Source organism: Macaca nemestrina, chromosome X, assembly GCF_043159975.1.
Source record: "Macaca nemestrina isolate mMacNem1 chromosome X, mMacNem.hap1, whole genome shotgun sequence".
NCBI classification, from domain to species: domain Eukaryota; kingdom Metazoa; phylum Chordata; class Mammalia; order Primates; family Cercopithecidae; genus Macaca; species Macaca nemestrina.
The window spans coordinates 5,423,084-5,445,491 of NC_092145.1; the positions used below are offsets into that span (position 1 = coordinate 5,423,084).

At 43.2% G+C, this 22,408-nt stretch overlaps 1 protein-coding gene across 19 annotated transcripts in view; it reads right to left on the minus strand.

The window, feature by feature from the left end:
- LOC105495896 (mastermind like domain containing 1) overlaps positions 1-22,408 on the minus strand; it is a 144,499-nt gene that overhangs the window by 53,380 nt on the left and 68,711 nt on the right. For 17 of the 19 annotated variants that reach the window (XR_011618058.1, XR_011618059.1, XM_071088272.1 and 14 more), the window contains one exon: positions 15,067-15,225. The exons of the other annotated variants lie outside the window; for them this stretch is intronic. Coding sequence is in view for 15 of the 17 variants with exons in the window: in XM_071088272.1 (XP_070944373.1) it covers positions 15,067-15,162 (96 nt within the window). In the remaining 2 variants the exon portion in view is untranslated. The remainder of the gene's footprint in view (positions 1-15,066; positions 15,226-22,408) is intronic. 19 annotated transcript variants of the gene reach the window in all.

The window sequence follows — 22,408 nt, forward strand, 5'->3', positions numbered from 1 at the left end:
TGAGAGCTAGAAATAATCAGGTTCTGGGTCATTATTAATTAGGGTAGTTTGGGCTGTGTGGAAATCACATACTATATGGGGTAGCCACAGCTCTCCCTCCAGATAATCTCTAAGACTTCTGATTGGGACTGTGTGAATGCAGTAGCAATATCTCTTCTTACTGCCAGGCCCTGCTAGTCCTGCCTCCACACCCTGGCTGGCTCCCCTTATGATCTGACCCATGCCAGGCTGCCATAGTATGTTACTTCTGCACTAGCACTCCTTGGGACCTGCCTCTCCACTGTCCCTCAGACCTTAAAGAACTATACAAACCCAAAGGGCTCTTCCCAAGAGAATTGATATGACTTGAGGTAATTCCATTTCTGGAAGCAGTCACTCCATTTTCTGCCTCAGTCTTTCAGTACTTCACAGAGCAGGATGATCCAGGTGCCCTTGTGGTGAGGATCTTTGTTCAGGGGAGTGTGACTTTCATCAGGGTGGCCCAGATAAACCCAGTGGTTTTGTGTTTTGGAGTGGGAGTGCCTTCCCAAGAACAGGACATGGGATTGAACATGGAAGCCTGTTTCTGGGCTCCATGTCTGTTGGATTGGCCCCATCAGATGAGTGGCAACCTTGCCTGCGGGCACTCTGACCAGGGCACACAATCCTCTGCCCAAAACTACTGGAATCACAAGACACAAATGACTATTGTGGTACTAAGCACTTTGTATGCATTCACATAGTTATCTTTACAACTCTATGAGAAAGATATTCCCATTATCATCCTCATCTTAGAAATGAAGAACAGAGTTGTCTGTAGTTTAGAGGTTTATCAGAGAATCATCTCCAAATTGGTGGGGGCTGGAACTTGAGTGTGAGTGGCTAGAGAGAACAAGGAGCAAAGATTAGAGTCTTGCCTGCCTGTCTTCCTTCCTTCCTTCCTCCCTCCCTCTCTTCCTTCCTTATTCCCGTCTTTCTCCTTTCTTCCCTTTCTCCATTTCCTTTTGTTTTTAGTAAGGGAGACCTGATTTATAAGTAGACTTCAAGAATGACTTTGGAATACTTACTAAGTGACAGGCACAGTGCCAAATGCATTTTAGGCTTTACCTTAATGCTCCCAGTGACTCAAGGAAGTTAGTATTAATATGATCACTCCCACCCTCATTGTACAGATGAGGGTGCCCAGTTGAAGAGAGGGAATGTCACTTGCTTAAGGGCATGTGGCTGGCTAAAAAGTGGTAGAACCAGGGAGTGAACTTGGGTTTGTCAACCTCCAGAGCCCTGTCCTTAAGCAGAAGTGGGGCTTGGAGGAAATGGGCCAAGATGGCATTCAGATGATAAGGAAATGTTTGAAGGAGGGCTAGAGCTAGAGAAAGAGAGAGAGAGAGACTATACCAACTTCCTCTACAAGCAGGGGACATAACAAGAGCAACCAGTTACCAAGCCCCTGCTTCAGCCCTTTTAACTACATCAATTCCTTTCATCTTCAGCGTAACCTTATGAGGTTAGAAATTGGGGTACTGAGATGAAAAGGCCTTTGGTCCAGGGCCTCCTGGGGAACACACAGTGACAGACTGCCAGGAAGGGGCAGTCAGGAGACACACCTGCTGGACCCACGCAACCTCCCCCTCCTTTCCTGGCATGATAAAAACCAACCCCATTTGGATTGCAGTGGCAAGGTCAGGAAACAAGGTGACAGTCCTCGTCATTGCCAGGACACCAACTAGAGTAGTTTAAATGGGGCAAATAGAAAAATAGTCGCTATGAGAACATTTAAGATCTGCCCTTACAGTAAATTTCAAATATGCAATACAGTATTATTAAATATAGCCGCAGTGCTGTACATTAGATTGCCCAAATTTATGCATCCTATAACTGAGAATTTGTACCCACTGACTGACATCTCCCCATTTCACACCCCACCCATTGCAACTCTCAGTAACTACTCTTCTACTGTTTCTATGATTTTAAAAAAGTTCTATGAATTCAGAAACAAACAGAACTAGATGAAGTTATGGATGGATGCATTGACTAACTTGATTGTGGTAATCATTTCACAATATATAGTATATCAAATCATCACATTGTCCACCTTAAATATTACACATTTTTAATTTGTCAATTATACCTCAGTAGAGCTGGAAAGAATAAAGAGAAGAAAAAAAAAAAAAACAGTTGCTGGTTAATCAGAGCTTTCTTCCCTGTACTAAGGTGTTTGGGTCTCTAGTTTTGGGACTGAAGCTTATATAATCTGGAGTCCTCTTATGAAACAGAATATAAAATTAAAACAAAATTAGGTACTGGGCCTTAGAAGGCTTGAGGGATGAACTTTGAAGCTTAGGCCAGAGGTGACCTTACCTCTCTCTGTGCTCCAACAGTAGGCTAAATAAAATGGCAACAAGCTTCAGACCACGCAGAAAATTTCCCTGCTTGAGAAATTCAACTGCTGTGTAGGTGGGAGAAGATTCCAGAGACACCTGATTAGTTCAGAACACTCTAGAGGGGCATCCTGTCTGTGATCTCTTCCTGCTAGGACACACCAAAGAGAGATGCTGCTATCAATGGCCACATTTCAAACAATTTATGTCCAGAACATGCCTCCATAGCTCAGCAAAGGGGCCACATGCTTACTGAATAAGCACACTTTAGCTCCTGAGGGCCAACTTTTAGCCTGCAGAAATATCGACCCCACTTCGTAGATTTAGAGCCAGGCTGGTGAGCTCTGATGCCACGAGAATCTTGGCATCAGAGCAGCTGAGGCTTGGAGGGAATGTGGGTTAAGGAGTCAGTTTAAAGACTCTTCCCATGGTCTAGGTCCTCTCTTTTTAAATTGAGGTAAAATTGACATAGCATGAAATTAACTTTTTAAAAGCGTACAATTCACTAGCATTTAGGACATTCACAATGTTGTGTAACTATCACCACTATCTAGTTCCACAACTTTTTCATCATCCCAAATGGAAATCCCCCTCCCCCAGCTCCTGGCAACACATTTATCTACCTTCTGTTTCTATAAATGTGCTTATTATGAACATTTCATATAAATGGGATCATGCGATATGTGGCTTTTTGTGCCTGGCTTATTTCACCCAGCATCATGTTTTCTGGGCTCATCCATGTTGTAGCATGCCTCAGCACTCCATTCCTTTTGTGATTCATGAAATTAACTTTCATGTGATTCATGAAATTAACCAAATAATATTCCATTGTGTGGACGTGCCACACTTTGTCAGTCCATTCATCTGATGGACATTTGGGTTGTTTCTGTCTGTCTTTTGGCTATTGTGAATAGTGTTGCTGTGAACATTAGCAGACAAGTTTTTGCTGAACACTTGTTTTTGGTTCTTTTGGGTGTATACCAAGGAGTAGAATTGCTAGGTCATGGAGTAATTTTATGTTGAACTAACTTTTTGAGGAACCGTCACACTGTTTTTCACAGCCTGGATCTTCTTGGAAACTTGCATCATTGGAGGCATATGGAAGAGCAGCAGGGAGAGCTAGGACCCAAAGCTGATCTCCAGACTGGCAGAGAAATCTCTGCAGCTTCCTTAGAGAAGCACCTTTCTGTTCCTGCTGCTGGTCCACACCACACTGTACCATGACCTTTGCTAGTACCAGAGGTAGATGTAGGCAACACTTTTCCTATCTTCAGGCCAAATGATGGCATCCAGAGGCTGAGGGCCAAGGGAAAGAGCATGAACAAATGCAGTGACCAGGGAGTTGGCTTCTGTACCTTCTTAAGGCCAAGTGCCCTTTCCTGTCTAAAACTGCAACTTGAACAGTGCTTGGTAAAGCCCTAATATCCTATGACAGAGTTTGGGGAGACCCACTGGTCACTGCCATTTGAGCTGGAAAGGATGTTGCACTCTCTTCCTGGCTGGGAATGTGCCTTCTAGCATGGACTGCATTTGCCTCGGGCAAGAAACTTTTCTGAAGGCTTTGTCTTCCGCAAGCCTACTCTGCTGCACCCACTCTTCTGCCTCCCAGCCCCTCCGGCTCAGCTCTATATCTGGAACCCTGAAAAGGTGAGCTCATCATATGCTCCCCCATCTATTCAGCCATGCGGGAAATCCCTCTAGATCCATCTTTGGGAACAATATGGCCAGAATCAGCAAGAGGCGTATCTGCACAACAACTCAGCAGAGACTGCCTGTGCAAGGGGTGTGTACCTGGCAGGTTGGTTCTGCATTTTTATACACATACAGGATGCAGCTTCTAGTAGCAAAGACTTTTTAGGGCTGTATGGGGGGGGGTATATCATGTTCATGCACTCACAGTAGGCTAAAGGGATCCATATAGACTCTCAGGATGTTGCGCTTTTCTAGACCTTCAGATCCAAGTCTTGGTGTTACCAACTACAGGCCTTTATAATATCCCAGGCCCTTTCAGTGGACAATGCACTTTCTCTTTCATCATCCTTTGATTCTAACAAGAATCCTAGGAGGTAGGCAGTGCTTTGCTCAGGGTCCTTGTTACACATGGGTAAACTGAGGCAAATGAGTTGCAGGTGGCTTACTAAAAGTCATATAGATAGTGGCAGAGCAGAGTTTGGCACTCAGGGGTCCAGAGTTCAGCCCAGGTAGCAGAACCCCAAGAACCCCAGGCATGTATAGTGGTGGATGTGTGGACACCTCAGCAGTAAGTCAGCCTTCCCTGAATGAACCCAGAGGTAATTCTGGGGTGCTAAAAGAAAGGCAGATCATGTCAGCTCTTCACACTTACACTGAGGATAAAAAAATCACTTTTAGTTTCAACCACAGCATTTTGACTTGCCTGTAGGGACTGTTGTATTTGACCCAAGGTTTTCCAAACTGTACATCACAGGATAGTGCCAGGTAGCAGTGACCTCAGAGAAGAAATCTCCTATTGTAGTTTTATGATATACATTAGGGTAGCTTGGCTGCTGATAATTTGCTGATCCTACTGGGCCCTTAATGAGCTCTCAAGTGTCAGGGTACACTGACTGGACCACTGCACACTCCTTGCACATTATAGGCTTTGTAGGCAAATGGATAATTTGATTATACAAAAAGAAGAAGAAGAAGAAGAAGAAGAAGAAGAAGAAGAAGAAGAAGAAGAAGAAGACCTTCTGCACGACAAATTCTGATAGAAGAACTTAGCAGTGTAGGGTGATTAGAGGGCTTGAGGTAAGCCCTGAGCCCTCATGGTCTGTTTAAATTTTGTCTCTAATTGGTGGTCACCTTGGGCAAGTCATTTTTCCCTCCATGAGCCTGTTTTCTTTTTTTTTTTTTTTTTGAGACGGAGTCTGGCTCTGTCGTCCGGGCTGGAGTGCAATGGCCGGATCTCAGCTCACTGCAAGCTCCGCCTCCCGGATTTACGCCATTCTCCTGCCTCAGCCTCCCGAGTAGCTGGGACTACAGGCACCCGCCACCTCGCCCGGCTAGTTTTTTTTTTGTATTTTTTTAGTAGAGACGGGGTTTCACCGTGTTAGCTAGGATGGTCTCGATCTCCTGACCTCGTGATCCGCCCGTCTCGGCCTCCCAAAGTGCTGGGATTACAGGCTTGAGCCACCGCGCCCGGCCAAGCCTGTTTTATTACCTACAAAATGGGGAAAGTAAAGCCTTCGTAAATTTCTTGTAAGGATTGCATGAGCTTAGCAATGTAATTAGCATAGTGTGTGGCATAGTGTAGATACCAAATAAATATGATCTCTCTTTCTACTCTTGAAAATGCAAACACATTCTTTGTGGTCCTAAAATAGCCTGTAACATGGTTTACTCAGCAGCATTTGCTATTCAAGGCAGATCTGCCTTTAGTCATTGGCTGCGCTCCTGAACAGCTGTGTGAAAGGCTAACTTTTGTAAACCAAATCATAATAAAATGCAGCAAAAATTTGTCACTGAAAGGAAATCCTCAGTATATCCTTTTATGAAGTGAAAGATCCCTCATGCAAACTTATCTTTTTTAAAAGTGCGCATTTGGAGATATAGCCCTTTCTTATGAATCCTAATTCAATTTTGGCCATAGACACATGTTGATGTCCCACAGTCCCAAAGCACATAGCAACAAGAGTAGGTTCTGTATTGAAAATACTGACAATTTAAAAACACGTACTTATTTTACTGTATGTGGACAGTGTCTATGATTGCATCATGAAAAGTGTCATTTAACCATGTGCATGTACATGAGAGAGATAGAGAGAGAGAAGTGGTAGGGTGGTGGTGATAGAAGGGATGGTGATAGTAATCATGGTAATGGTGGAGGTGATGGAGGTAGTAATGACAGAGGTAATGGTGGTAGTGACGATGGTGGTGGTGGTAATGGTGGTGGATGTGGTAGTGGCAACTGGGATGGTGGGATGGTGGTAGCAATGGTGATGGTGGTAATGGTGTTGATTTAAAGGGTGGTGGTGGTAGTGAAGGTGAGGGTAGTGGTGGTGGAGGTCGCGGTGGTGTAAGTGAGGGTGGTGGTGGTGGTGCTGGTAGCAATAGTGATGGTGGTGATGGTGTTGATGAGGGTGTTGGGATCAGGGTGAGTTCCCACAGTATATTTCATTCTGGTTGTACCACTCTGTCATCAGCACACCACTGACTGGGACAGAGGAAGAAGGTTCATTCTGAATGTGTTATTAACGGAAACCTCAAAACAATCTGTCTCCTCATAGTCATTCATAATTATCTTTTTCTTACCTGGAAAACTGAAACTGAATTACCGGGAAAAACACAGGAGATTTTTGTTTGTTAATATGCTGCCAATAAAGTAATTTTATGTCAAATTTAACTACAGGAAAGGGCAAGGCATTTTCTAAGTTCCTTAGATGTCATGTGGCTAAAAAAAACAAAAGGATGGACAGCAGTTAGATACTGTACACTTAGCTGTTTGAAGCCATATATTCAGAAAGCAGATGTTGGGAGTTGGTGTTTGAGGACTGACTTCCTGGAGGTATTTTATGTAGGCCAAGCTCATTGTTTTAAACTCTAAGGACTTGACTTGAGGGAGGAAAAGAGGCAAGAAAATGTTTAGTTTTGCTGACAGCATCACATGGGCAGCCCTAATGCTAGACAACTTTAGGGCCTGAAGCTTATTATAGGAAAAGAAGCACCTACAGAGTGGCACTGGGCTCCCCTACCCTACAGAGATGAAGGCATCTGACAGTAAAGGGCAGGCAGGGCTGCCTAGGGGGCCCAGAACAGACACCTCCATGAGAATGAGCACAGGCCAGGGAGAGAAGTGGGGAACCAGAGAGAAGGAGCTGGAATTCTAGTGGGACAAACGATAAGTGAACAACAAGAACAAGATAAGAGTATATGCAGTATTCTTTCAAAGACTGAAAAAATAGTGATGTGATATAAAAAATAGTGATGTGATAGAATGGCTGGTGGCTCCGAGCAGGCCAGGAGAAGGACTGGGGGCAGAGCACTCTAGGCAGGAGGGCAGCAAGTGGGAAGGCTCTGGGGTGTGGCTTTTGGACTGTTCCAGTGACGGGCAGGCAGCCAGTGTGCCTGTCACACAATGCACCAGGGAAGTAGTCGTGAGTTTGCAGAGGGTCTTGCAGGCTATGGGAAGTGGGTTGGATTGTATTTTGTTTGTAGGGAAGCCATCGGGGGGCTTAAGCAGAGGAAGGATTGGCTTCGTCTTTTTGAAAAAGATCTCTCTGGATGCTGATGGAAGGAGAAATGGAAGGAAAAGGGACAGTTTTAGGGGCAAAAACTTTTGAGAAGGGTGGAATTGGGAGTGTGGAGTTGGGGCCAGCTTTGGCACAGGAAGGGAAGCTAAACATGTGACCGCATGAGGGCCTGTAATTCTACCTGAAATGAGTACCATTTATTAGGGTAAACAAATGAACCATATGCCCAGTGATACAGACCAAGTGTTGGCAAACTTCTTCTGTGATAGCCCAGGTAGTAAATATCTTAGGCTTTGCAGGCCATGTGGTCTCTGTTGAAGCCCTGTGTAGTAGACAATATGTTAATGACTGGGCGTGACTGTGTGCTAATAAAAGTTTATTTACAAAACAGCCTGTGGGCTGGATTTAGCTCACAGGCTGTAGTTTGCCAACCTCTGACCTAGAGCATGAACTGAGCATCTTCTTGGAAGGAAATAAGTTCTTTCCAAGTTGCCCTCCTCACACTGCAGGGGGCCATGTAGGCCCATTGTTCACAAGAGAGTGGGTGGGCAACCTTTCTGAAGCAGAAAAACGTAAAGATTTCTTCCATAGTGCAAGCAGAATGACCATTTCCAAACCGTGCAAGTGATCCAGCAGTCCCAAAAGTTGTTTAACTTCTCATTGTGCACCTGTTCTCAGGTGCTCTGAAGCTTCCAGCGAGAGGAGAGAAACATCATCCCCTCCAGAATTCCCTTGGGCCTTGCCGTTATAGTCTTGTACATTGTTGAACAATTTGCATGGGCTAGTGGATTAAAGCACACCCTCCACCCTCAGGCCCTCAAGGATCTCTATGATAACACAGTCTCACCTTCTACCCCTGCCATCCCCATCCTAGGTGCTATGGCCAACCTTGAGGCTGCCGTGTTAGGTCTATGCATTTCCCACCTCCATCACGTAACTCTCTGAAGGCCAGGTAGTTTCCTATTCATCTTGGTAACCCCAAAGCCTCGTGACAGGGCTCAGCTGGCATCTGCAGATGTGAATGAACTACTGGAGAAAATGGTACTCTGCAAATAACTGCAAATAACTCTGTTCTCTTCCCATTTCCTATGTAAGGCCTAGAGACAACGACCTTTAGATGCATCCCTTCCCCTCTGTATGACACTGGCCTTCTCTTGTGTCCAGCAATGTGGGTGGCCTACATGATTTCTAAGGGACTTCTGGCCAAGATGAACAGCAGCTGCATCTTATTGAGCATTTACTATGTGCCATCTACTGAGCCACAGCTCCAGGGACATAGAAGCAGGAGCTCTCAGGGTCAGGGCAGTGATTGAGCAAGTGAGCACCTATGCCAGCCCTGCCTCAGGATGGGGACTCGAGAGGGTGATGGAAACCTGCAGCACTGGAGGGAGGCAGACAAAGACAGGCCTGTGCTGAGGAGGCCCGGAGCAAGAGAGAGGGAGGCAATGACAACAGAGACATGCCTGGGCCTTGGGTTTCAGTGCCCAGTGGTCAAATCCACTTCCCTGTGGCTGATGCTTGCCTTTCTAACTTTGGAATTTAAGGGTTGGAGATCTGGTGAGAAGGGAGGAGGGAGACGAGGAGGAGAAGGGAAAGGCAGGAAGGAAGGGGAGGGAAAGGAAAAGTAAAAGGGGAGGAGGAAGGTTTCCAACAAATTATTCTATATCAACTGTGGAAATCAAAATTTGTTGCCCAAATCTTAGAAGCTCATGTCGCTCCTCCCCAGAAGTCTGGAATGCAGCACCCCAGGGGTAGCTTATAACCCAAATATCTATCTATAAAAAGGGAAACACTGGGCTTTTCAGCTGTGGATTCTCAGTAAAAGCAAGAGGCCTCAGCCTACACAGGCCAGCCCAGAGTATGAGGAACCCCAGGCCCACACCCACAGGGCTGGCCCCCGGGTCTGCATACTCCCTAGAAATGTGCACACTTCTGAGCCTCAACTCTGTCCTGGAGTTCAACAGCATCCCTCTCCTTCCTGGGGCAGTTCCACCTCCAGAAACCTGTTACCTTGGGCCTTTTGTCAAGGAAACTGTGGGAAAGAGCTAGGCAGGAATGCAGTTGAGGCCAGCATGGGCTCCTAAAAGTTCAGAAATAGGCAGTGTCATGCTCCCAGGTGCCTGCATAAGCCAGCTGAAAAATGGAGCTCCCCTCACCAACACCCTCCCTTCAAAGAGACTGTGATTTGCAGGTCACTGGTTTGCCGAGCCAGGCTACCCAGGCAGGACCCAGATGCCAAGCCCAGTGGTGTCCTGCAAGCTGAGCAGTGCTCAGTTCTTGCGAAAAAGGTCTGTGTGAAGGCAAGGCCTCTGCCTGGCTTCTCGCCCCAGTTGGGTGTCTGGAACAGGAAAGAGCCCTTACTGCAGGAGAAGGAGGAGGGAGCAAAGGGAGCGAACAGCTACGTGCTCCACGGGGAGGATCCCCAAAGTAGAAAGGCACATACACACTGCAGCCCTTGACCCAGAATGCTCACAGCTACATTACAGATTCAGGTCTCCTCAGTGCAGTGGAGCTGCTGATGAGACTGTGGGATCCTCAGGGGTCAGGACACACATTTCCCATTACCCTTCTGATGGCAAAAATCCTCTGAGCCAATGCCAACCTCTGATCATTAAAAAAAAAACGTGCTCACGGCAGTGTGTGGTTTAGGACCATGCCCTGTGTGGTTTGGAACACACGCACAACCATACCTTGTTCATCACCATCCCAGAAACCCTGACGCAGGCAAAGAGCAGAGTTATTAACCCTACTTTACTGATGTGCAGATTGAGGCCCAGAGGCTCATGCAAGTTCTCAGTAAATGGCAGGGACAGTTGCCTCTAGATTAACTGACCCCTGAGATCACCTGGGTCTTGGAAGGGGGCCCATACACATGAGCTCCCCTCTCTTGGGGCCAGATTTGCACCTGTGCCGTGCCTTCAGCCTGCATGAAGTAGGGGATGCTGGCAAAGACTCAAACCTCTGAATCTGGGTTTTCTCTTGAGGCTTCTAAGGGAGCTGTTTCGACCACTCACTCTGTTCCCAGCTGACTGCCCCTGCATGGGGTTTTAAAGCAGCCTAGCTTTCTGCCAGGCTTGGCAGTGGACAATGCTGGTCAGTCAGAAGGTCCCAGAGAGCTACCAGAATGAAGTAAATGTGCTTCTACTCTTTACCTGTTTATGGGCTGTCTCTGCCACTGGAATGAAAGGCAATGAGAACAGTGCCTGGCCTGCAGAAGGCCCCGGAGATACCTGAGCTTCTAATCTGGGAGGGGAAAGCATCAGGGTAGGAAGAGCTTTGGAGGCAGGGCACCCGAGTTTGAGATCTGAATTTACAACTTCCTGCCTGTGTGACATTGGGAAAGTCTCCATCCTTTCTGAGTCTCAGTCTCCACCCTGGGGAAGTGGAAATATCAATCTCTGTGACACAGAAGCAAATGAGCTAATGTGCACAAAGTACCTTGCACAAGAGAGATGCTCAACCACTTGCCTCCAGGGTTCACCAAGAACTACAGAGTAAGATAGATTTGTTCCCAGTGGAGGAAGCCTGGGAATAATTTGCCCCTAGACTATGAATTCCTGGGGCTCAAGATCTAGCACAGGGCTGGGCACAGAGAAGGGACCCTGGAAACGTAGCAGGAGGCCAGAGATAAACAAGCCCTTAGAGCTCATACCCATGCCCTCTGACCTCAAGAAGAAAGAAACCTGCTCAAAGTCTCACAAAGAGCTTGCTCCAACCCTGGATCAAGTCTGAGGTCTCCTTCCTGAGTCCAGCACTTTTTTTTTGCAAGAAGTATATGCCTCCAAAGCTGATGGGCACAAATCTTGAACCCCATCACATACACACCAAGGGAGGAGGTGACTAGAGCTCCTCCTACTGGGTATGCCTAAGGTCACCAGTCTAAAGAAAAATGACCGACAGAATGGGGCCAGTACTTTTGTAGCCATCCAAATGTCCACATACCCTGTTACACTAAGGGCTCCTCTCTCCCCCTTCTTCAGCCCCCCTTGCATTTAGAGGTGAGAAAGATGTGGGCTGAGGGGTTGTTTTTCGCCATATTGTAGACTGAAAGCACACTGCACTTGGGGCCATCCAAATGAGGACCCTTGACGTAGCGCCCCACCTTCTGGATGGCCATCCTTCTGAAAGTCACTGAATTTCTCAGACTTTATTCTCTTTATCTATAAAGAAGGAGAATAATAATAATCCCCCAACCCTGCCCAACCACTGACTGGTTGGGAAGCTCAGAAGAAATACTGGGCACGGCATCCCATTGTAGTCTGTAGAGTGAATCGCTTCTTAACATTAAATGGCTGAACACAGAAGATGTGCAAAGAGCACTGTGTCCCCTTCCTCCTCCAACTGAACATTTCATGTCCTGCACACCCCCGTTTTGTCTAGGAGCTGCCTTATGAAGGGAATAGGTGCCTGCTCCGAGCTGGAGGAAACTGCCACTTACGGTGAGGTGTAGACTGAGACAGAGATGGCATGTGACATGCACACTGAGTCTCAAATGTTCAAAAAGTCAAACTCTTCTGTTCCCCAGATCGCCAGAGTCATTAAGCAGTCACACTATTAAATGAATGAACAGACGCTGAAAAGGTACTTGCATTACTGAGATTTCTTATGGTGATGGCCCCTGCCTGATATGTATTCAGCGTTTTGTAGTTTTCAATATGCATTAGAATATAGTGGTGATGACACTGGTCTCTGAGTTTGTCACTTTCTTCTATCTGTGACTTTGGTCAAATTGCTTAACCTCTCTGAGTCTCGGTTTCCTGGAGATGATAATAGCTTCTTCTTCCCAGCGTTATCATGAGGATTACAGGAGATAATGCCCCACGAATGCTTAGTAAAGTGCCTAGCACCTAGTCAATGCCGAATTAAAGGTGGTTATTCTTACTTTTGGTTCATTTGAACTTTGTTCTCAGGGAAGGCAAAGGATGAACAAAGCCTCATAGCTAGTGAGGAGTAGCTGCAAGACTAAAACCCTGGTGTTCTGAGCCCTAGTCTTAGGCCAAGAACAACTGTTACGTGAGATGCGCGTTTTCCTTCAAGGGAGCTCACAATTATTTCCATGTAAATTCAAGGACTGCTTAAAGAGAACTCTCCTCTGGGACTGGTATCAGTTTATTTTAAGATTGATTTGAAACATGTTTTTTGTTTGTTTGTTTGTTTTCTGGGAAAGAACAAGAGAACCAGTCAAGCTGAATGCCTGAAGCAAATCTCTCTTAGCGATGCTTTCAGGATGAGGGAGAGTGGTGCGAGAAATATGCTTCCAGATGCACAGGGTTTCCTGGGACTAGGGTTCAGGGTGTCATCCCTGGCTGTTATGAAGTGTCAGAAGGAGAACAAACAAGGGAAACATCTGAGATCCAGCTAAGGCTACACCCTGGAAATGCAAGCCCAGCTCTTGCAAAGGACCTGCTTCGGCCACTCACCTTCCAGGCCTTATAGTAACTTGTTTGGACAGCAGGTTTCTTGGCGGACTCACAGGCCATTCTGCTTTTATTTGGTTAACCTCAGTCCACAAGCACCCAGATGCTGAGATCCTCAGTGTGTGCAGCAGTTTCATATTAGCACGGGGTACCTTTCTGAGACTACAAGGATACCGTACAGCAGCACCTGTCATGTCCAGTCAAAGGAGTGGGCTCTCTCAGTGTCATCCAATGCTGTTTCAACTGTGAAGAAGACCATCTGAGAGAGTTGCTTTTGGAGCCTAAGACAAATTTTTAAAAATCTTTGATCTCCTCAACTGGGGTGAATTCTTGGTCTAGGACAGCTTGAAGTTTTAGAAAGAGTCAAGCCACTCAGAACCCAACAGGGAACTCTTTCAGAGAATGAGGTGTGGCATAGAGGAGGCAGAGGGCTGATCTTGATCAAGTCCAAAGTGTGACTCTAGAGTAATGAATGTGAATTTTTGGCAAAGTTTACAAAGGGCTCTAAAGGCCATCTGCAAAGAGAAGCCAAGCCCGGAAATGAGGTAAGCAATGACAACTTCTCCAGAGTAAACGCACAGATGGCCACTCCAAGGACCTATTCTAAGGACAGCCCCCACTGGAATCTGTGCATTCAACTGTGCACTGATCAAAACCAAAGCAGTTACTTACTGGTCACACTTTTTAAGAGTGTTGGAGGAGTTGGGGAGAAGGGGAAGAGGACCCCTGCATCCACAGTCCATCAACCTTTTCTCCTACAGTTTGGCTCAAGTGAATGGAAACAAGTGGGAAACAAAAGAGAAATTTAAAGTCATGCTAAAACTGATCATGGACTCTGGGAGCATTATTAGGTTTTTCTTTACTGACTCAATTGTTGATCATAAGAGAGAAGCATGAAATATAAAGGGTAATTAGAATGGAGGTTAGAGATTTCTTTCTAGAAGAGGCCTAAGGCCTGGAAATTTGGACAGTCTGCTGGTCAAGTAACGTCTCTATCTCTGCCATCCCACCTGATTGCAATCTCTGTGAGAACTGGTGACTGCAGTAAACAGTTTTGTAAATGTCTACATGCTCAACTTGATAGCACATTCTCAATACACTGTTGGTGGTTGACAATGAGGAAACAAAGAGAAAACAAGATTTCAATCGCCTCCTTCCACATCTGTGCACATATCACAATTCTAAAATAAATAGAAAGCTGACTTGCTGAAAGTGGATTGCCCTGGGAATTGGAGAAGACAGGCCCTCTAGTTATGTGAAATGGCATTACCTCAGAGCCCAGGGCTTCCAGTTCTATGAAAAGGAAGGAAGCTGACCCACGGCTCTGTAAGAGCCATTTCCTCTCTGCTCTATTAATTTCAGAGATTAAGCAAGCCACTCCTCTGTGGCCCTAATACCCTGAGATAATAGCTATTGTGTTTGCTGCAATTCCTGCTAACAGAGCTAATCTTGGTAGATTGGTGGTGTTGCCGGCTTTTATTGTCAAATTAAACTAGTCAATGGCTCTCATAGTCCCTTCTATCATCTTCCTGCTCCTAGAACTACCACTAGAATCCCTAATCCTGAGTTTCAGAACACTTGGATGATATCTGAGTTCCCAGAGAGGAAAGTAGAAGTGTGTCAGATGAATTTTTAAAAGGACAACAGGGCCAGAAAGTTGAACGGGAAGCCCTCTCTGTGCCCTACTCACTAGCTTTTTGTTCTCAGTCATACTAGGAAGCTCGTGCGATATATCTAGTGCTTGCCATTCTGACTGGCTTCTATTAAGAGAAAAAGTAACCTCGTCTTCCCTCTCCTCAGCCTTCCTCATTTTTCTTATTGAATGAGTGCAATGCAGTGATCACTACTAGACTGGGAGTCCATATGGAGCCTTAGACTGTATTTCCAGCTCTTCTAGAAACCCACAAGGGGTGGGATCAGCTCATCTCCTAGATCTCTTCTAGATCACATTTGAGTTCTTTATATTTTGAGTTGGACCCCTGCCACCAAGTTTGCACAGAAAATTTCAATAACACATCTTACGTTCAAGTTTAAGATTAGAAGCATTCAACACCCCCCTCCCCCCATGGCCCATTGTCTGACCGATTCCTGGAGCTTTCTGGGCTCCTGACGATTTCCCACCATGGCGAAATGGGGAAGCATGCTCTTGATTACAAGCCGACTTTTCCAGTCATCCATTGTTTGACCTGCAATTTTATTCTTGACTCTCCAAGGCGTTTCCCAAACGACCTAGACACAGGGCTTAGGGAGACAAAAAGTACACTGTCTTTCAGATATGAAGATGAGACCATTGACCCCGTGAATCACAGACTTTCACTCTGAAGACAGGTTTGTGTGGAGTCAGCCACATTCCTTTTCCCTTCTTCCCACCCACCACCCTCATTGAGCACCCCAACCCCCAAGGATGAGAGGCATTTCTGTGAGACAGTTGGCTGGGATAAAATGACAGTCCTTGACCAGAGGAAAGAACAAAGTTCACTGGAAGGCAGAGGGGTAGATGGAAGAGCAGCTTCATGTGACTAAAACAACACTGGGCCTATAGGCATGGTATCTGGGTCCTAGGTCTGGATTTGCTTTTGTGTGATATGCAGTGGGATCCAGGGAAAGCTTCCTCTGTTCTATGAGATGCAATTTCTTTATATCAAAACATGGTGGCTAAATTAAGTGATGGCTTAGGGCCTCTTCAGTTCCACTAGAGTAAGTCTTATGGTTCATAGAAGCAGCAGCCACCAACTGTGGCACTGTTAGGATACAGCCAAGTGAGCTAACAGTTCAAAGCCTGACAGATACAGGAAGGGAACAATGGATATTGAAAGGGGCTCATGAAACCCTGGTGCACTGATTTACACGAAACTGACTGAGCAGGCTATGATCATGGCTGCTTCTCCATGACGGATAAGCAGACATATGCAAACCCAGGTAAAGTTTCATTTCTTTTTGTTTTTCATGATGTAAACATGAAATAAGAGCTCCACTAAGACATTAATATATAAGGACAGCTCTACTTCCCATAAACCTTCCCATAAACTGCCATGTTGGCAGTACCGCATCAGGCTCTAAAATCTCAATGTCCAAACCTCTGCCTCTGGAAAGATGGAGAAGTACTTTTCCCCATTCTCTCACTGAGTATCACTAAAACCTCTGGACGTTATATATAAAACAAACAAAATAAGACATTAAAAGGTGGAAAGAAAAAAGTATACTGGTTAGGGACCTTGGGACCTGAGCAATGATGCAGTGGCGAGTTCTCTGGATTTTGTTTTTGCCTCATATATACCAGACTTGGAGCTGAAGAAGCCAGAAACCCAGAATGCCATTGGGCACTAACAAAGAAGCCCCAACAAAAGCCTGCTCTTTCTAGCCAAAAGACCAGGAAAGAGGTAGCCTAGCAAGACAGAAAACTTTTAGACAATGACTGCTCTGCTCCAGCCAAACACCATAGAAGAAAATGCAGTCCCATTATATTCCATCAACAAAAGCCAAATGAGGAGCCTAGACTCCACACCCACATAGCAGTAATGAGGTGCCCTTCCCTATCCCCACTAGAGCAGTATCAGAAAAAGCCTAGTGGGGAGTTGGAATTCTCACCACTGCCCAGCAGTAATGAGGAGCTCCACCCTCCCTGATGTCAATGAAGAATAAGATGGTGCCCCCCTTCCCTGCCAGAGCAGTGTCAGGGGAAGTCAGCTAAAACAGAAAATTTAAATAAGATCCAGTTTTATAATGCAATATCCAAACTGCCCAAGTTTCAGTAGCAAAGCACTTGTCATACCAAGAACCAGTAAGATATCAAACAGAATGGAAAATAGTATTGGCAGATGCCAACAGTAAGATGACACAGACGTCAGAATTGCCTGACAAGGATTTTAAAGCAGTAATCATTAAAGTGCTTCAACCAACAATTACAACCATGCTTGGAAGCAAATGAAAAAAATACAGAAAGTCTCAGCAAAGTAATCAGAATTCTTAGCAGAGAAATAGAACATATAAAAAAGAACCAAATGGAAATTTTAGAAATGAAAAATACAATAATGGAAATAAATTCAGTGAATCGAATTAAGAAGAGAATGGTAAGAACAGAGGAAGGAATTAAGATAGAACAATAGAAATGACCAATCTGAACAACACAGAGAAGACATCCTGGAAAAAAAAATACACATAGACTCAAGGACATGTAGGATTACAAACAAAGGATCTAACTTTCATGTCACTGGAATTCCAGAAGGAGATGAGAAAGAGAATGGAATGAGACCAAAAAAAAAAAAAAAAAAAAAAAAAAAACCAACTATTCAAAGAAATAATTGCTGAAAACTCCCCAAATTTGACAAAAGACATAAATCTGGAAATTAAAGAAGCTGAGTGAACCTCAAACAGTATAAATATAAAGAAATCCACTCCAAGACCTGTAATAACGAAATTTCTGAAACATGAAGAGAAAAGCCTTGAATGCAGTGAAAGAGAAATGATACCTTACCTATAGAAGAAAAATAATTTGGATGAGAGTGAAATTTTGGTCATAAACCATGGATTCCAGAAGGAAGTAGCATAATATTTTTCAAGTGCTGAATAAAGAGAACTGTCAACCCAGAACCCTATACTCAGTGAAGATACACTTCAGACATGAAAGGGAGATCAAGACATTCTCAGATCAAGAGACACTAACAAAATTAGTCAACAACATGCCTCTACTAAGAGATATCTAAAGAAAATTCTCTAAGCAGAAAAGGAATGATAAAAGAAAGAATATTAAACATTAGAAAGGAATAAAGACCAATGGAAAGAGAAAAAATTATGGGTAAATGTAATGGACTTTCCTTCTCCTCTTGAGTTTTCCAAATTATGTTTGAAGGTTAAAGCATGAATTATAACATTGTCTGATGTGTCTGTAAGTGTATGTGGAAGGAATATTTAACACAATTATATTATAAATAGAGGAGAGTAAAGGGGCGAAAGGAGAGGTAGGGTTTCTACACTGAAACTGGCAAAATGTTGACACCAGTAGATTATTATAAGTTAGGTATATATATAATGTAATACCTAGAGTGATCCCTTAAAATACTATACAAAAAGATAGATTCAAAAATGCTATATACGAAACAAATGGAATTCTAAACATTGTTCAAGTAACCCACAGGAAGTCAGAAAAAAGAAAATAGAAAAACAAAAAATCAGAGAACAAACAGAAAACAAAAATAAATTGGCAGAACTAAGCACTAATTTATCAATAAATACAATAAATGAAAATGGTCTAAACATACCAATTAAAAGACAGAAATTGGCAAAGAAGATAACATGATCCAATGATATGCTGTTGCAAGATGCTCACCTCAGATATAATGATTTAGAAAGGCTGAAAGTAGGCCGGGCGCGGTGGCTCACGCCTGTAATCCCAGCACTTTGGGAGGCCGAGACGGGCAGATCACGAGGTCAGGAGATCGAGACCATCCTGGCTAACACGGTGAAACCCCGTCTCTACTAAAAAATACAAAAAACTAGCCGGGCGAGGTGGCGGGTGCCTGTAGTCCCAGCTACTCGGGAGGCTGAGGCAGGAGAATGGCGTGAACCCGGGAGGCGGAGCTTGCAGTAAGCTGAGATCCGGCCACTGCACTCCAGCCTGGGCGACAGAGTGAGACTCCGTCTCAAAAAAAAAAAAAAAAAAAAAGAAAGGCTGAAAGTAAAATGATGGAAAAAAATACACCATGCAAATACTAATTTTAAAAAGTAACAGAGGTGACTCTAGCAATATCAGATAAAGCAGACTTCAGAGCAAAAAAATAATAGTAAAATAAAATACCAGGGACAGATAGGGACATTACATAATGCTGAAAGTGTCAATCCACCAATAAGACATAGTACTCCTAAATGTGTATGCTTTAAACAGAAGACCTGCAAATATAGGAAGCAAACGTTTTTAGAACTGAATGGAGAAATAGAAAAATTCACATTTATAGTTGGGGACTTCAACACCCTCTCTCAACAACTGATAGAACAACTACAGAGAAAATCAGCAAGATGTAGAAGAGCCCAATGACAGGTTTCAATAAGGCCTAAATAAAACGTATAGATTGCTCCACCTGAAAATAATATAATTTACGTTACTTCAAACACCCAAGAAATACATACCAATATAGACATATTTTCAGTCATAAAACAATCTGCAAAATATTAAAAGAATTCAAATAATAAATGAGTTTTCTTTATGATGGAATCAAATTGGAAAACAGTAACAGAGAGACAACATGAAAATCTACAAACACTTAGAAATTAAAAAGCATGCTTTAAAACAAATTCATGGGTTAATGAGGTCTTAAAAGAAATAAAAACTACACTGAACTGAATGAAAGTGAAAATACAATGTATCAAAATTTGTGGGACACAGGTAAAGCTGTGCTGAGATGATAATGTATAAAACTAAATTTTTGTGTTAGAAATGAAGGAAAATCTAAAATTAATAATCTAAGCTCCCACTTAAGGAACCTACAAGAATAAGAATAAAATAGGCCGGGCGCGGTGGCTCAAGCCTGTAATCCCAGCACTTTGGGAGGCCGAGACGGGCGGATCATGAGGTCAGGAGATCGAGACCATCCTGGCTGACACGGTGAAACCCCGTCTCTACTAAAAAATACAAAAAACTAGCCGGGCGAGGTGGCGGGCGCCTGTAGTCCCAGATACTCCGAAGGCTGAGGCAGGAGAATGGCGTGAACCCGGGATGTGGAGCTTGCAGTGAGCCGAGATCTGGCCACTGCACTCCAGCCTGGGCGGCAGAGCGAGACTCCGTCTCAAAAAAAAAAAAAAAAAAAGAAAAAGAATAAAATAAACCCAAAGCAAGCAGAAGGAAGAAAATAATAATCAAAATCAGTAATACTGAAAGCAGTTTGATAGCAGAGTATATGGTGACTATAGCTAACAACAATGTATTGCATATTTCAAAATAGCTAGAAGAGAGGACTTGCAATGTTTCCAACATATAGAAATGATAAATATTAGCGACAATGGACACCCCAAGTACCCTAACTTGATACTTTCACAGTCTATGCATTTAACACAATATCATATGTACTGCATAAAGATGTACAAATATTTGTATCAATAAACATAATAATATTAAAGAGAGAAAAATAATAGAGAAACCCAATACAAATCTAGTTCTTTAATAAAATTAATAAAATGTACAAATCTCTAGCAAGACTGACAAAGGAAAAAGGGAAGATGCAAATTATCAATACTCTGAATGAAAGGGAGATACTACTATAGACTGCAGACATGAAAAGGATAATAAGGGACTACTACTATGTATACACATACAAATCGGAAAACTTAGATGAAATGGACCAATCATTATAAAAGCGCAAACTGCCAAAATTTACCCAATATGAAATAATCTGAATGACTATATAGTTATGAAAGAAATCAAATTCATAATTTAAAAATCTGAAATGAAAACTTTAAGCCCAGATGACCTCACTAAAGAATTATATTAGTTGTTTAAAGAAGAATTAGCACCAATTCTACATAATATCCTACAGAAAAGAGAAGAGGGAACACCTCCCAAATGATTGTATTACCTTGACATCAAAGACAAACACTGTACAAGCAAGAAAACAAAAAAACTCTGCAGACCAATATTTCCCATGAATATAGAAACAAAAATCCTTAAGGAAGTTTCAGCAATTTATAAAAAAAGATTTATACACCATGATCAAGTTGAGTTTATTCTTGGTGAACAAGTGTAGTTCAATATGCAAAAGCCAATCCATGTTAATCATACATACCACCATATTACCATAATATGCTATGTTAACAGGCAATGACTGAAAATCATGTGATCACCTCAAAACAATACTGAAAAACGAGAAGACTCACATCCTGATTTTAAGACTTACCACGAAGCAATAGTAATCAAAACAATGTAGCACTGGTATAAGTATAGACATATAGACCAATGGAATAGACTTGAGAATTCAGAAATAAATCCATGTTTTTCTTTTTTTTTTTTTTTTGACGGAGTCTTGCTCTGTCGCCCAGGCTGGAGCTAAGTGGTGCAATCTCAGTTCACTGCAACCTCCACCTCCCAGGTCAAGCAATTCTCCTGCCTCAGCTTCCTGGGTAGCTGGGATTACAGGTGCCCAGGTAGCCGAGATTACACCACACCCGGCTAATTTTTGTATTTTTGGTAGAGACGGGGTTTTGCCACATTGGCTAGGTTGGTCTGGAACTCCTGACCTCAAGTGATTCGCTCGCCTCAGCCTCCCAAAATGCTGGGATTACAGGCGTGAGCCACCATGCCCGGCCCATAAACCCATAAATCTATGGCCAGTTGATTTTCAACAAGGGTGCCAACACCACTCAATGGGGCAAAGAATAGTCTTCAACAAATGGCAGTGTGACAACTGGATATCCACATAGAAAAGAAGGAAGTTGGACTCCTACCTCATATCATATACAAAATTCAGCTCAAAATTGATCAACAACCTAAACATAGGAGTTAAAACTGTAAAACTCTTAGAAGAAAACGTAGAAGTAAATCTTCATGACTTTGAATTTCACAATGGAACTTTAACTATGACACTAAGAACATGAACAACAACAACAAAATAGATCAATTGGACTTTATAAAAACTTTTGGACATCAAAGGATGTTATCAAGAAATGAAAAGACCTATGGAATGGGAGAAAACATTTGCAAATCATATGGCTAATTAAAACCTAGTATCTAGAATATACACATAACACCTATAATGCAACAATAAAAAAGACAACACAATAAAAAAACAGGCAAAGGACTTGAATAGATACATTCCCAAAGAAGATATATAAAAGGCCAACAAGCATATGTAATGATGTTCAACATCGTTAGTCATCAGAAAAATGACAACCAAAACCACAGCATACCACTTCCCACCCACTAGAATGTCTATAATTTTAAAAAAGGAAAATAACAAGTGTTGGTGAGAAGGTGAAGAAATTGGAACCCTCATACTTTGCTGGTGGGAATTTAAAATGTTGTGCCTGTTATCAAAAACAGTTGGGCGGTTTCTCGAAAAGTTAAACATAGAATTACCATTTGACCCCACAATTCTACTCGCAGATATATACCCAAAGGAATTGAAAATAAGGATTCAAACAAATACCTCTGTTCAAATGTTCTTAGCAGCATCAAAAGTGGAAACATACCAAATGTACATCAATTGATAAATGGATAAACAAAATTTTGGTATATCCACATGGTAGAATATTATTCAGCCATAAAGGGACCAAGTACTGATAACATGCTGAAACATGAATAAACCTTGAAAACATTAAGCTAGCTGAAAGAAGCCAATAACAATAGGTTACATATTGTATGATTCCATTTATATAAAATGTCTAGAATAGGTAAATCCATAGAGACAGAAAGTAGATTGGTGGTTGCCATGAACTGAGG